At 40.7% G+C, this 16,123-nt stretch overlaps 1 protein-coding gene across 1 annotated transcript in view; it reads right to left on the bottom strand.

Moving 5' to 3' along the window:
- mtus2a (microtubule associated tumor suppressor candidate 2a) overlaps positions 1-16,123 on the bottom strand; it is a 32,580-nt gene that overhangs the window by 4,080 nt on the left and 12,377 nt on the right. The window contains exons 4-14 of the mRNA XM_039618755.1: positions 11,387-11,551; positions 9,207-9,305; positions 6,703-6,866; positions 6,494-6,619; positions 4,801-4,867; positions 1,207-1,421; positions 1,008-1,113; positions 829-902; positions 631-729; positions 371-490; positions 133-230 (exon numbers count right to left, since the gene is read on the bottom strand). Of these exons, the coding sequence (XP_039474689.1) occupies positions 133-230; positions 371-490; positions 631-729; positions 829-902; positions 1,008-1,113; positions 1,207-1,421; positions 4,801-4,867; positions 6,494-6,619; positions 6,703-6,866; positions 9,207-9,305; positions 11,387-11,551 (1,333 nt within the window). The remainder of the gene's footprint in view (positions 1-132; positions 231-370; positions 491-630; positions 730-828; positions 903-1,007; positions 1,114-1,206; positions 1,422-4,800; positions 4,868-6,493; positions 6,620-6,702; positions 6,867-9,206; positions 9,306-11,386; positions 11,552-16,123) is intronic.

Below are 16,123 nucleotides of genomic sequence, written 5' to 3'. Positions count from 1 at the left end.
AAAAAGACAAAAAGGGAGGTAATGTTAACTTTAACCTCAAAAGTTGACTCTGAATCTACCTACAGGAGAGGAAGGCATAAAGTACTGAACGCTGAGCATTAATGTTAATGATGATGACTTGATGCTTCTTACCTTGACAGGGCTAGGTTCTTTTCAATGCGAGCTTTAAGATCTTCATTCTGCTGTTGCAGAACCTGCACTTTTTCCTCGAGGAACACGTTCTTTTGGGCCTGCTCAAAAGCAAAAAACAACCCCACCGCAATCTATCATTATACAGACCACACTGACCTTTCTGTCTATTCAAAATAGTGTGCATTTGTGGAAAAGGCAGTGTAGAAGATGCTAGTTAAGGTGGCTTATTTGAGCCTACCACTTTCTCCAGATCAGAGATCTTCTTCTCCTGCTGGTGTATCTGCTGGTTCTTCATTTCCACGACCTCCTTCAAACTCTTGAGGTCTTGCTCGATGTGTTGATATGGCGCTAAAGCATCCTGGCATAAAACAAGCGCATTTAAAAATAAATGAATGAAAGGGAGTGTTTGAATAAAAGGCCAGAAGTATGCAGTATCTCAGCATCTCAGCCAACTTTCTGTTTGCGCTCTTTGTATATATATGCAGGGTATTTACTCACCACTATTTGTTCATCTGTGCTCCTCCTCAAAGCCTCCTCAAAGCGTTTGGCCTTGTCCCTCAGACTCTGGTTTTGAAAGGTGAGAGTATCCACTTGATCCTGAGAAAATGCACACACAAAAATACAAGATTACACACTGTACCAGTACAAACGTCTATGTTTAAACCTAAAAAAAGATCTTTTTTTTCAGTATCATACCTGCAGAGAAAGTCTAAGCTTCTCAAAGTCCTCCTCTAGAAGGATCTTCTGTTGCTCGTGAGCTTTCCTTAAGTCTACGTGCAGATTTACAAGGATGATAAAAGAAGAGAGCTGGTGTGACTCCCAGCAGTGCTTGCATCATATTATGTTTTATTATTAAACAAATCCCACATTCATACCTCTCATGGTACGGGCGTGCTCTTCATGGAGCGTTGCCATGGTGATGTTGTGCATGTCTCTGAGTTCCTGAATGGCTGCCTGATGGCTGACTGTCATCTCTTCGATCTAACGCACGGCCACACACGTATACACGTGCACGTTAAAGCCAGCTAATGACAGAAACAAACCAATCTCCTTCCACCGATGCCTTTCTCCTACCTGCTCCTGCTGTTGAGTCCTACACTCCTCCATCTCTGACCGATGCTCCGCCTTCAGGTGCTCCGCCTCTGCTGAGTGACACTTCCTGAGTCCTTCCTCCACGGCAGCCAGCTCTGCCTCCTGTTGCAGCTGCAGCTCCTGCAGCTCTCGCTCAAACGCCACCTCCAGCGCTGCCTTCTCTCTCTGGAGTCTCTCCCAGCGCACTGAGTTTGAGGCTGTGCATGAAATACATTGTATCTTATTGATATTGTCATCTTGTTACGCGATGAAGTCTGCTAATTACACTAGCAGCTATAGAAAGCTTTGGAAATCATTGATGCAAGTCATTTTATGTTCCATCCATCCATCCATTTGCTTCCGCTTATCCTTTCCAGGGTCACGGGGGGCGCTGGAGCCTATCCCAGCTGTCATAGGGCGAGAGGCGGGGTACACCCTGGACAGGTCGCCAGTCTGTCGCAGGGCCAACACACAGGGACAGACAACCATTCACACTCACACATTCACACCTAGTGACAATTTGGATTATCCAATTAACCTATCCCCTCAAACTGCATGTCTTTGGACGGTGGGAGGAAGCCGGAGTACCGGAGGGAACCCACGCAAACACACGGGGAGAACATGCAAACTCCACACAGAAAGACCCCGGCCTGATGGTGGAATTGAACTCAGGACCTTCTTGCTGTGCGGCAACAGTGCTAACCACCGTGCCACCATGCTGCCGTCATTTTATGTTGAAATATAAAATGTAAAAATAATTTTTAAAAAAGGCCTTTTCCACTGACTGTTACAACTGACTGTATGAAAGGCCCAGATGTTAATAATAGAATCACTAAACTATTATAACCACCTAAGTGGAATACATAAACTGTGCATTTGTGATGGCATCAGCCACACATGGGTAAATCAGTCCATTTGTTCACTTTATTAGTTTGGTTTGTAGTTTTCTTCATTAATATAACTCATTAATCATTTCATTTAAACCTAACACTGATATTATGAGGCGTGCACATAATAGCATTGTGTGGTTTTTCTAAAAATGTTTTCTGTTAATTATGTTTCTCTTTCTTTGAGTTACCTGGTTTTGGGCGGTGGCTGTTTACTGTCAATACTGCAAGCTCATATGGGTCAACAGGAGGCTCAGGAAGCCAGGCCAAGAGGAGGTAACCGCACGCCAAGAATAAAAATTCAAGGCAGTGCAACGTCAGTTCCAGCTTTTACAGTTGGAGGTGCAGTCCCGGACTTCACCAATACCTGAGCTACCATTAGCTACCACAGAGTCACCAGAGTCAAGGGAGCTACATCACATTTCTAGTTCTCCTCAAGCTGAACCCACTCAGTCATTATCAGGTCAGTTTTCATTGCATGAACCCAGACTGGAAAAGTTGACTGATGGTGATTATATTGAGCATTTTTTGACTACATTTGAACACATTGCCTTAGCATATCGTTGGGAAAAAACAGACTGGGTTTTTCGATTAATCTTGCTGCTAACGGGCAAGGCAAGAGGGGCATATGTTCATATGGATATTGATGAATCTCTCAATTATGACAAAGTAAAAGCTGCAATTTTGTCCAAGTATGATGTTAACCCTGAGACCTACAGGCAAAGATTCCGTTCACTTGAAGTCAGGCCTGATGAGAACCCTAAGGAGTTGTATGCTCGACTTAAAGATCTGTACGGAAAATGGATTCAGCCAAAAGGTAAAACAAACCAAGAAGTTGGTGAAATAATCATCCTTGAACAATATTTGAGAATGTTGTCCCCTGAGCTACAGGTTTGGATTCGAGAGCACAATCAGTCTTCTGCAGCGAAGGCAGCTGAGCTGGCAGAAGTGTTTGTAGCTGCCAGGAGGAAAGGACAACCCTGGACTTGTGATGCAAATAAAATGCCAAAGGAAGGCCCCAAATCAGCCCAGATGTACCATCAAAGGCCACGGTCAGCTGATAAAACTCTTGTGGGTGAGAACCAGTTTGCTGGCAGACCATTTAAAAAATCCAAAAAAGATCTTTTGTTACCTCTGTGGGTTGGAGGGCCACACAAAGCCAATATGCCCATAAGCTTCAGCTAAGATGGTTCAAATGTGTTTCATGCCATGTCCACATGCTGAACATGGGCTCCAGTGTGACCAGACTGTTAAAATGATACAAATTGAAGCTAATGGAACAATTTTAAGAGCTTTACTTGATTCTGGCAGTTCTCGTACACTGATACACAGAGATTTTGTGCCCCCCAATATTGTCTATGTCAGTGATACCGTCCACATTTGTTGTGTGCATGGAGATGAGAAGATGTACTCAACAGCTGACATGTACATTAAGGTGAATGGACAGACTTACCTTTTAAATGTTGGGGTGGTTGATAACTTGCCTTATTCAGCTGTTTTGGGACGAGATTTTCCAGTGCTTTTTGATTTGTTGGAGTCAGAGCAGAATCATAAATGCAATGTGGCTGTCACTAGAGCTCAAGCTCAAAAGTCCAGTGAAATCTCAGAAGTTTTCAGTGCGTTGCCATTTTTTTTAAATGAGGAATGGGAAGCTGCACCTGGGAAGCCTCGGAGGTCGCACACAGAGGAGACTGGAAAAGTTCCAGCATATTATACAAGCAATTGACAAGGACCAAGTAGAGGAGACAGGCATTAACAGAAGTATGTCCTGCAAAATGGCCCTTGATTCCTTCAGGTACTACCTTCTTGGAAGAGAATTCACCCTGAAGACGGATCACAGTGCACTTCAGTGGATGGAAAAGATGAAAGATAAGAATGGAAGGATCACAAGATGGTACCTTGCGCTGCAACCTTTTCCGGTTTATCATCAAGCACATTCCTGGGAAGAACAATGTTACAGCCGACTTCCTCTCTCACTGTACCAGTGAGTCCTGAAGGAGGGGGTGTGTGTGTGTGATGGCATCAGCCACACATGGGTAAATCAGTCCATTTGTTCACTTTATTAGTTTGGTTTGTAGTTTTCTTCATTAATATAACTCATTAATCATTTCATTTAAACCTAACACTGATATTATGAGGCGCGCACATAATAGCATGGTGTGGTTTTTCTAAAAAATGTTTTCTGTTATATTAATTATGTTTCTTTCTTTGAGTTACCTGGTTTTGGGCGGTGGCTGCTTCCTGTTTGGGCAAAAGGCGTGGCTGAGGACTCTGAGAACAAAATGCCTGCTCAGCAGGACCAATCATGTGCTTATCAGGAACAGGGGTGTTTTAGGTTTACTTGTGTTATTCTGTGCTTAGTTAATATTAGTGTGTTTTTGTTTCCCCCCTATTGTGTGTAAATGGTTTGGCCAAACCACTATAAACGCTACCCTCTTGTGTCTTTGTAATTAGGTCAGTTTGTGAGTTAAGTTGTGTCCACGTTGTTTGTTTAAGTTTCTGGAAATTACTTTTTCTAGAGTTATATTTAGTTGACCTCTTTTATGGGCCTGCTAGTTATGTTTTTGAATTTTGTCTTTTGAACTTTTTTGAGGGTTAAAATAAAGAACTGTTTTTCAAGACATTTTTTTCCCTGTGTCCTCTATGCCTTGGCTGCTTGGTCCCTCACAACATTATTTTAAGTGATTTTAATCAAACGATTCATTCTTACCCATTTCCTCTCTGATCTTTTGCATTTCCAAAGACAGCTTTCTTTGATTTTCTTCTGCGTTTTCATTCTGAAAAACAAAAATGAACGTGATTGTTGACACAGTGCACAGTCCAAGTACAAATCAACTGGAATTCTTAAACTCAAATGACCTCAGGCCGGCTTTTTAGTGAATAATAAAAATTTAAATAATGAACAGAAGGCCAATAGTCTCTTTGAAATGATTCATTTATGGATTTACTGCCCCTTTAACTACAACTTGTTGACACTGGGTGTATTTGGCAGATCAATCACATATTTAGCTCATTTTAGCTGCAGTACAGACTGCTTTAGTTACATTTAAAAGATTCGACAGAAAAATAAACATTGTAAGAACCTGTTAAAATCTGAATTTAGTAAAGTAGAAAAAAGTCTAGCTGATACCCTAAATTGAGTATTACTGCTTTGTACAATTCACTTTGACTAGGATGTTATTCGTGAGGCTACAGGTAAGGTTGATGGGAAGGTAATTAGTTTTTCATTCATTAACCAACGTAGTGGACAGCATGCTTTGATTTGAAATGTATCCAAAAATCCACACTGCCACAAAAAGCTCTTAATCTTTACCTTAAAATAGCAGGGATTTTTTTTTTTTTTTTTACTGCTAGCAAAAAAAAATTCTGTTGCTAATCAGAGGCTTTCCAGATGTTACTGCACTGATCAAAGCTTCAAACCATAACAGAGCCTTGACTGTGGTTCACAGATGGCTGTAGACATTCACTGTACTTCTCTCATACATGGTGACAATGATTTGAACTAAAAGTTTCAAATTTGCGTTTTCTTGTTGGTGCAAAAATTCTCTTTTATGTCAGATTGTGTTGTCTTTAGTAATTTTGGTAGGTTCTACCTGAGAAAAGGGAAACGTGCGTTTGTGACACTAAGTTGTGTGTTATGTTTAGACACCACACTAGTTTAGGTGTCTTGTTTTAGTGCGTTAATGTCAAGTGGCTTAAATAAAAGGCCATTCATAAGAAAATGGTCGGGTACATGGACAGGACTGAAAATGAGCGAAAAAGCAGCCAATGATGCCAAAGACCTTCAGAAACCCTACCTATCGCTTAACACCACTTAAAAAACGGACAAGAAAGTCTGGCTTATATATACAGAACTGTTTGCACAGTACTATATACAACGCTCGAGCTGTAGTTTTTGACTGGTGCCAGCAGAGGGAGCTCAAATCCACTCAAAAGTCACACTTGTACTTTCCCTGTCTTGTATATCTGCAGTGTGGACCTGTGATTGCAGCACTCAGACAATGACCATAAAGAAGTCAGACAGTCCCCCGACAGTCTGGCACTGGTATTACTGCCACAGCACCTCAGAGGTTAAATCATCCCATTAGACAGAGAGCTGGATGAAACCAGATCAGTGACACACTGAACTCTGGTAGACCCTTTCCACAGTCACACTGTTCAAACTGTTTCTCATCCAGCAGCTCATTGACCATGCTGTGAACACTTCATGCTGTTAAATACTGCATGTGCCCTTGAGTTCATGCGTGTGCACTGTGTGCACGTGTGTCATACATATTAGGCTTGGTGTAAACACTAAGACCGAGGTATTATGTTGTAAATCTGCATGGGATGGCAGGTGAACCTTTAAGCCTTAATATGGTGATTAGAGTAATACTGTGCACAGTATCATTCCAGTTTGCTACCTTGAGGCAATAATGCTGAGTGGTGACTATGAAAGCTTCTAGACCCAGCGAAGTCTTCCTCAGTTCATCTCTAAGAGCTTTCAGCTGCCTCTCCTGCTGTTCGCAGCGTCCCTGCAGCCTCTGAACCTGAAAAGCGACACAGAATAATACCGGAATGAACAGAACGGAGCAAGGCCCAAACGGTGCTGCAGAATTTCTCACTAACCCACCTCCTCTCTTTGCTTTTCTTTTTCTCTGTCCTCCGCTTGCCTCTGTTTCTCTTTCTGTTGAGCCTCCTCTTTCTCTCTCTGCAGGCTCTCCTGCTGTTCTTGCTGTAGCCTCAGGGGGGCTACGCGGCGAGGGGACCCAGAGGGAGCTGAGCCCCGGACTGCTGCTGCACGCAACAAAGACAATCAAATAAGATTAGAATGAGCGTGTGTGTGTGTGTGTTTTTTAAGGAAACTAACAAGACATTAGGGACTCACAAATGTATCAACTGAACATCAGCCAATTAAACATATATACCGAGGCCAAATTTATCTGTTCTGTCACATCAGTTTTAGTGTTGAATGACAGTGACGAAAAGCAGAGACACTTTTAAAACAGTTCAGTAGTTTCCCAGCACAAAGAGGTTACAAACAGGAACTAAATACATGAAACCAAAAAAATATCAGTAAATGAATGTGGCAATTTTAAACATCAAAATTCAACTGGTGCATCCCCATAAGGTATACCACTCAGAAACACATTAAAGTACTACTTACTTTACATATGTGAATAATTACTCATGCACCCATCTTATATCAGTGACCGCATTTTCAGGATAAATGGTAGTAAGTTAATTAAATCTTTTTTTTGTACAGGAAGTCTTGAGGTAGTTTCTCACGATGAACCATCTAAACTCATGATAAATGTATAAACTTCTCTCAAATAACGATTTAACTGCAGCAGTAATATAGAGTATGCTAACGTGGGTGTTTTATTTACAACATGCAAATGTAAAGAAACATTTGGGCACATCAAAGTAACGGTGTCTGAAGGGGCACAATCATTAAGTCGTAGCTGACATACAAGCAAGGCGATTAACCTGTGTGCCACCTTGTTACAGTGCGAGTGTGTGTATACCATAAAATTTACTCTATATTAGCAACAGACTCACAAACCAGCCCGTAGGTGGAAATGTGCTTGCACACAAAATAAAATCACAGCAGAACACCAAATCACCTGCCTCAACCATATAATTCAGGCCTGCTGGAGCATGGGGAGTGGTCTCCATGGCAACACGAGGCTGGGCTTGGGGAGCAGGGTCCCAGGTAATGAGTGCAAAATTGTTTAGAGGGAGGTGGGGGCGCGGAGGATAAAATACAAAAAAGAAAAAAAGAGCAACGAATGGATAGAGTTGAATAGCTGCAGATGAACTGAATAACTGTCTTGGTGATTGATGTCTATAACCAGTTTAACCAAATATAACCAAAGGGCTTCAGGTAGAAATGTAACACATTAGTAGGAGTAGCTCTCTGAAAAAATGACAGAAATAAAGGTAAAAAAATGCTGAGATGTTTTGATGCCATCTGTTAAAAAAATGCAAGCGTCAGCAATTGTTCCAGAGCTCCATCTATCTCAATGTCCTTTCTTTGCCTTGAAGCCTTATTAGGAATCCCTTTCCTTTATGTTCAGTAAATGCTCTCTGCCTCTTTTTCAGGCACATGTGCACAAGTGTGCATGTGCACACACACCCAGACATCTGCAGGTTCTACTTGAAAGGTTAGAGAGAGGATACTGAATACTAAATGAGCCTATATGGATGAGTGTGAAGGCAGCATGCAGATGAGAGCGGAGAGGTGGATGGATGAGAAATAACGATGCAAGAAACAATGAGAAAAGGTAATGGCAGATCTTGCGGAGAGCTTAGATGGAAGTGTTTGTCTGTGTGTTTTTAGGGTGTTCTTAAAGATATCAAGGCCGAGATATTCACGAGGTGAATATCAGTTTCACTTTCTCTCGCTAGCATCTTGCTGGGATCGTGTCCAGAGCAACTTCAAGGTGGAACAACAGTCTGCAAATTTCAGTAAACAAGAGCAAAATCAATGCTGCTGGGAATTTGAAAGAAGAAAAATGCTTTCATTTTGGGACCGTGTAGGAGTAGACGAGGTCCGAGAAAGTAGCAGTAAAGACAAAGGTGAACAGCGGCACTAAAGTGAGAAAATAACTGGCCTGAGGAGATGTTCGACTCTGCTAGGAAACATCTGGATTCTCTCCGCAATCCCAAAAGAAAATTACTCTGCTCTTTCCAGACCACATGGATGAAACCACAACATAGAAGAAATTGTTAAATATCACAAATCTCCACCTCAAACTGTGTACAACCACATCTGGGTGTTAGAAATATTTGGGGGGCGGGACACCCCAGAGCATACTCATCAGCAGATAAGGCGGCTCTATCAGCAGAGTGAGGTGGAGCTATACAATATGTGTTAAGTAGTCTTATTGTTCAGGGTGAATAGTGTACAATTAGTCAGCCACCGGGATTCTGGCACAGGCTTTTTTCATAGCATACATTTTGACTTGCCATAGTAGGACAAGCACAGGTGTCTGTATTACCATCAATAGTTTTCTGCCCCTGTGTGTGAGTGAAATTGTTCAATTTCTAGCACCTCTTTTTTGTATTGTAGACAAAGAAAACTGCCATTCCATATATCTGCACTTTGCACAATAACAAAGAGGAAAAACTCACCTGGAGACTGAGGTTTGGGAGGAACCACAGCCAGCCTTTTTGGGGAGGACGGGAGGGAACGTGTGACTTCTGAACTCCGCTGAAACTCCTTCCTGCTCACTGTCACAACACAAGGTGTTGATTAGGCTCCGAATATCGCACAGTGACATTTGGCTAGTGAAACATGTCAGATATACACACATGAGTGTCAAATCAACTTTGCCTGCCTGCCTCAATCTTTTTTATTGTACTTTTTCCCATTTCTTGGCTGATTTTCCTCCTCTCCTAACTTTTTTCCAAATCTTTCCAGTTACCCCTTCTGCTTTCATCTCCAGCTACATCCCCCCCTGCTGTGTAGTATAACTATGTCCCACAGGATTGCGGGTCAAAAAGAAGCTGAGCAGATGTGCTAAAAATCCTCCTTCGTCTATGTGACACTATTGCACTTTGTAGTCAAGACAGGCAACAATTAGGAACTCCCAATGATTTATTAATATTATTTCAACCCTCAAAAGCGTTCTCCTGCGTTTCACATTCAATCTTTTGCAGAACTAGTGAATGTAAGAACAAGTGGCTGGATTTGAAACAAGTACACGGGAGCTCAAAATGTAGAAAATTGGGGCGAAAAATTCTAAGTGGAGGAGAAAAAAGAGGTGACACAAATAAAGAAGTAGGAAGGAAGGAAGTTTCAAGAGGTTAGCAGGGAGACTGGTGTGAAGCAGGCAGGAGAGTGGGAGCGAGACCTTGAAAAGAAACTAATTAGACCTGTTATGGGAAAGAAGCCTCTGATCCTGAACAAATCCCCATATAACCCTGGAGGTTTCTTTTGCTCTGCAGCAACACTGTGTGTGTGTGTGTTCACTGTGCATGTTTTGGTAAAATCATGCAAATGTGGCTGTCAGAGTGAATCTTTATTGCCACACACTGTCACATCACATCACCGTACCGACGCGAACACACAGTGAGGCTGTGTAGAATCTGAATTTAAATCTGGATGGGCTACTTGAAAATAAAAGGTCAGCAGATGCTTATGATGTGAAGCTGTTTAGGATAGCACAGCTGCATTTCCCATTGCATACATGGAATACCATGCTTGTATGAGCACCTTTTCCAAACAAGTAGAACATGTTCAGACGAAGATACAGATATTTTTTTTTACGTGAAATAACCGTTGTTATTTTTTACAGGCTAAAGCAGAAATACACATGCTCATGACATGTTACTTCAGGTTTTTTTTTCTACATTTCGGCTTGATTTTTGGTAAATAAATAATAAATAATGACACACTGCATGTGTTGGTGCTCATCTGAGGTTCTATTTATCTCATTGTAGGACCTGATGCATAAAACCTTAGAATTCAAAGATGGTGTACCTTCTGTTTTATTGCCATGACTGTACATATGAGTCTGTACTACCCTATAGAGAGCAAAAAAAAAAAAAAAAAAGAGTTAATGCAACACTAATATAAAAAAAGGGTATGAGTCAGGTTGCCAGGAACTTTCTCCATCAATAATTCATAACACACTCTGTATCAGCTCAGGGCACACAGGGTGAAGGATATTTTCTCATCCCCACAACACCGTCTGCATCCCTGATAAGAACCTGTTGGCAACAATAGCGATGTCTGCATTGTTTTGTCTCAAATGTATTTCGCTTATGTCACAGAAGAGAACATGTAGCTCTGTGTCATTTATTCAAGCAGAAACAGGACATTTTTATAACATCATATAAATATGGCAGAGTGAAGTGCGATACTATGAGGCGCCTGGTGTTAATTCCATGTATGCATTTGAAAAAGAACATTGCTGCTGTCATGCTGCTGTCAATTCCATCCTCTTATTCCTCAATTGGATATACTGTACAGTGTGCCTCCTCTAATGTGGATTTCTCATGATATTTTTAATTATTTTAACATATGTGCACAATACGTGCCTGTAATCCACATATGTGACAACAGCGTGAGACAATAGGACACAATCTGTTACTGGAAACATGCATCTCTCTCTTTTGCACACATCCATGGAGAACAAATGTGCATGTAAAATATATATTGCCTACATTTACTACACAGGTTTTATGGGTTTTAACTTATGTGTGGTAGTGCAGAAATTTTAGCTGTGCCAAATCACAGTTTTCAATATTTTCAGTTTTATCAAACCAAGACTCTAAGCACTGTGCGCTATTCCAAGAAAACTGCTGACCTCCAGGGGAGCTTCTTGACTGGGGTGGCAGGTAGCGTCGGGGCAGTGCCGGAGTGGAGGGGGGCTGGAGGCTGTTGCTGCGACATGGTACCCCTCTCTGGTGATCTGTTGACGCAGTGCCAGTTGTCACTCTATGAAGAGGAGGCTCCTCACTCACACTCAGACCTAGAATACAAAAAAAAAAACTCATTACCTTCAGAGTTTTCTGCCCTATTTTCTGTATTTCACATCTCTTGCGATCACATATTATTCCTATAACTGGACAGGGCTGTATTCTGACTGAATTTAGGGTCACTGGACCGGGAAATGGTTTCTAACCTCAGGGTCTCACTGCTGCTGCTCCCAATTTCTTGTCCGTTAACCCGGGACATACACTTGTCTTTCACACACCCACACAATCTCAAACACACACACACACACACACACACACACACACACACACACACACACACACACACACACACACACACACACACACACACACACAGGGATTTGTTTACACAGGGACACATCGACAGACATACAATACTTGGAACATGTATACTTGCAGTGATTACTGCTCTTCCTGACTCTTAATGGAGCTCTAATCTATTGAAAAACTGGCAGATAGTTTACACACTCTCTCTCGCACAGCATAAATCCTGCTCATCTCCTCGTTCCTGATCAATAGTGACACAAGAGATTACTGGCATTTCTCAAGCTTCACCATTTTTCCATCAAACAGGGATTAAGAATTGGTTTTAAAGCTGATCGAAAGAAGCTATGAAATTATCATTAAGCCATTTAGCACAACTTGTACCTCACTGTAACGCAAATTGGTTGCTTAACAACACAGGAAAAAAATCCTGTTAGAATGTATCTATCAATACTTTCCTTTGATCAGCCCCAAGCCCATAGTGACTGCAAACTTACTTTGGTCTTTGCTGCATGAATATTGTGTAAATATAAAAACAGGAATATTATATGTAATATTCCACAATCAGCTATAACTGGAATTATTACAAGCATTAAGAGTCCAAAGATTATAATTAGAATTGTACAGTGTATACTCTGCAATCCAAATTTTCTAACAACCAATATATTTTATTCCCTAATTTTAATTTAATTGTTTCATTACAGGTCCATCCATCCATTTTCTTATTTGCTTATGTAAATTAGAGTTATTTAGAGGTGTTTAACTGGGTGAGAAGCAGGGCACAACCTGGACAGGTCACCAGTCCATCACTGCAAACTCTCACATCCACGCCTACAGCCAATTTAGAATCACCAGTTAACCTAACTAGCATGTCTTATTGTTCACTGATTTGTCAGCACACAGTTGACATATGTTGCATTCCCCAAGCTTCCATATTATCCCAGAGCTCCTCTGGGAGTTCATTACTAAGGCTGCTGACAGTCTGACAGCATTTCTTTCTCATTAACCAGCTGAAGATATGGTCAGTTTATCTCATTCAAATCTAATCTTGGAGAGAGGAGTGGACTACGTTTACAGAGCTCTGTGGCTCAACCTGTCAGCATCCTTTATATTAGAGTTTTAAAAGATGAAAACCTAGCCTAGAACGTTTAAACTGAGTTGACATAGATCAATTGGCTGGCCGATATAAACAGAGATGAGCTCATTCGTCAGAGGTCAAATATGGACAAATGAACTCCCGGAGCACAGAGAGGAAGAGAAAACGATGACGTGGGGAATACAAAACTGGGGAATGCTGTGAAAGAGAAGATGGCGACTAATTTGAGGGCTTAGAGAAGGAGAAAAGGGGGGATGCATTTCATTATCAAGCTGATATGCATCACTGATTGGCTAATTGCCAGCTGATGATGGATAACAGAGGAAGAAAGAGGGAAAAGGCTGGATGCATGGAATTAGGAGGAAGGCAACAAAAGGATATAAAAAGACCTACAAGGAGCAATAATTGGTGCTGCAATGGAGCCGGCAGCAAGCTTAGTATTTTATAGAGACGGATGAAAAATAGCAAAGAAATGAAAAAGGGACCATGAATAAGAGGAAACAGCTGAGGACAAAAGACAGCAGGCTTTTGTGGCTCAGCGGGAGGCCATTTTATTGGATGGGTTTGTTCCTCATAGCTAAACCAAGACCAGCAGAACTGACCTGACTTTTATTTGTTTTCACTGGTTTTCAATGGTATTCACTGGCAAAACGACATTTTTAATTGAAAGTAAAATAGTCAAATGCTTCATTCTCACTGCGACATGAACTCTTTGGTGTTTTTCAAATTCACATTTATAGCAAGGAACTGATCAAGCCCATCCACGTTGAAAGTAACCCAGGGGGAATGCATCCAGGTGCAAACATGCATACGCAGGCGCTGATGTGGGAGCTTATAGTGGAGCTTGCAGTGCTGACATGACAAATCAATAGCCTCCCTTTTTTTCCCTGAAAAACACCTACCACCCAACAAAAAGGCGAATGATGTATTATATAAAAAGAAGAACCATGCGGTAACAGATTCTTTGAGATATTTGTAAGATAACTAATGAAGCAGGTAAAGGGGTTACATTGGTCCTGTTTTAAGTCAGGGCAGCACGGTGGTGGTTGCCTCTCACCAAGAAGATCGTGACTTTGATTCCACCATATTTCCTTCACATCTTTTCACGGATTCACCAGCTTCCTCCCAAAGACAAATAACCTAGTTGGGTTAGGTTAATTCTAAATTGTCTAAATTGCTCATAGGTGTGAATGTGAGTGCATATTGTTGTCTGTCTCTCTGTGTTAGCCCTGCAACAGACTGGCGACCTCTCCAGTGTATACCCTGCCTTTCATCATATGTTAACTGGGATAGGCTCCTGCGACCCTGATAAGAACAAGTGGAAGAGTATAGATGTTTTAAGTCGTGGTTTATGAGCATTTCTCATTAATACCTACTTAACTGGAGGTACTCGCGTCCTGTATTTAAATAGATGAAGCAGCTTCACCATGCTTAAATATTTAATTAAAAACCACTACACTCATACTTGTACTTGAAGAACAAAAGAAGTACAAAAAGTATTCGTGATGACACAATGAACAGATATCATCATTTCCCTGTTAATATTATCATGTTTAAGTCATTAATTAATGCATTTTCTGTGCGTTTTAATCAATAAATCCATCCTTTTATTTTCTCTCGCTTATTTTTTTTTTAACAACAAAAGTACAAATACCTTAAGACAGAGACTACACCTTGTGCCTTAAAAATGACTGAGTTTCTGCATTTGTGCATTTTTTCATCATACATGCTATAGTACAGAAGAAATAATCATAAAAACAATCAGCTATAAATTAATTCATAAAGTTAAAAGTATCAGATCCAGGTTTGCTCGCACGCTGCTTATGTAGTGCAATTTAAGACAAACTTATCGTATAAGTGATGAGTAATGTTTCCCTGTTAAATAAACATTTAGACAACACGTGTATGGATATAACCGGAATTTGAAGTCAGTGTGTAAACCTACTGAAAATTTCTTCCATTTATACACCAATTTTTAAGCCTAACCCTAATTTAGCTTTTTTTTAATTAGACCACATGTTCTCACAGACAGATGTCAGTTTCCTTTAACACTGTTCAGTGCAAAAGACAGCGTGTGTAATGAAGCTTGAAACTCATATTCATCAGAGGCCATAATTTGTTCTGCTTATTAATGGCTTCCTGCTGATTCCTTCCTTCAGCGGGTTTAAAGGTGCAATAAATGAAATTCAGAACAACTGTCAACAAAAAAAAAATCTAGCCACATAAGGAAGGGAATTTGACTCCATCGACTCTATCCAGTGTTTGTAGATGAACCAGTAAAAGAATATCTGGAAGAAAATCTATCAAGATAAAATCACATTAATAACATTAAATATTAAAATCTGGTCAACAAGTAGATCAACTTGAATACTGGGTTTCGAAAGCATGCTAACATCTAAGTGGCCAGCCTACCGCAGAGGTCTTCCTTAACAGAGTAAGATGAATAAAACATAGAATAAGATACAGATTTGATATTCAATATTCAGATTACATTATTCCTTTTAATTGAAAGTGCAACCTGGAATTGATGAAGGAGGTTGATTGGTTCAAAATTAGAAAGTGTGGCTTTAAATATGCTCCAAACTGAAATTTATCTCCAGCTACCTTAACTTAAAACTTTAAGTTAAGATTGTCACCAAATGTCTTTTCCTGGTAACTAAAAAACAGTTTGCAAATGCACAGAATTGTACATCCCACAATTCTCAGTATTATATCGGGGAATAAAACGCTACAATGATGTGTGATGTGCTTGAAAGTCATGGTAAGGTTATATCTGAATATATAAATATCAAATTAATAACCCCACAGAGCAAAGGCATGGGCTGTAGACAGTCGAATTAAATGATAACACAGGAGCTGAATGCAGCAGCCTCGGGCCTCCTTTCCTCTCTTAGGACACAGATGCCAAGAGATTAAAAGTTCATTCCAGCTAAAAGGACAGCGTTTCTCCTCTCATGGTCAACGAGAGAGAGATGCTCCTCTATGATAAGGAGCACTGACTGAAAGCAGTCTAATGGCAATTTAAAGTTCAGTCTTAAGAAATGACCTCAGAGGTAGGCTGGAGGAAAAGCATTTTCTCTTGATTAAATATAACACTGCTGTTAGGCTCTTGATCAGTCTTGAAGAAAGAAGATTTATGAAAATTCAAAGCAGGAGAGAATAAGCGAAAGATTTAGGATGGAGAGAGGAGGCAGTAGAAGGAGACCATCTGTTAACCACAGTCTGG

Source organism: Oreochromis aureus, linkage group 10, assembly GCF_013358895.1.
Source record: "Oreochromis aureus strain Israel breed Guangdong linkage group 10, ZZ_aureus, whole genome shotgun sequence".
Lineage (NCBI taxonomy): Eukaryota > Metazoa > Chordata > Actinopteri > Cichliformes > Cichlidae > Oreochromis > Oreochromis aureus.
The sequence above is the reverse complement of the archived record's forward strand: the minus strand, read 5'-3'. Positions and strand labels throughout refer to the sequence as shown.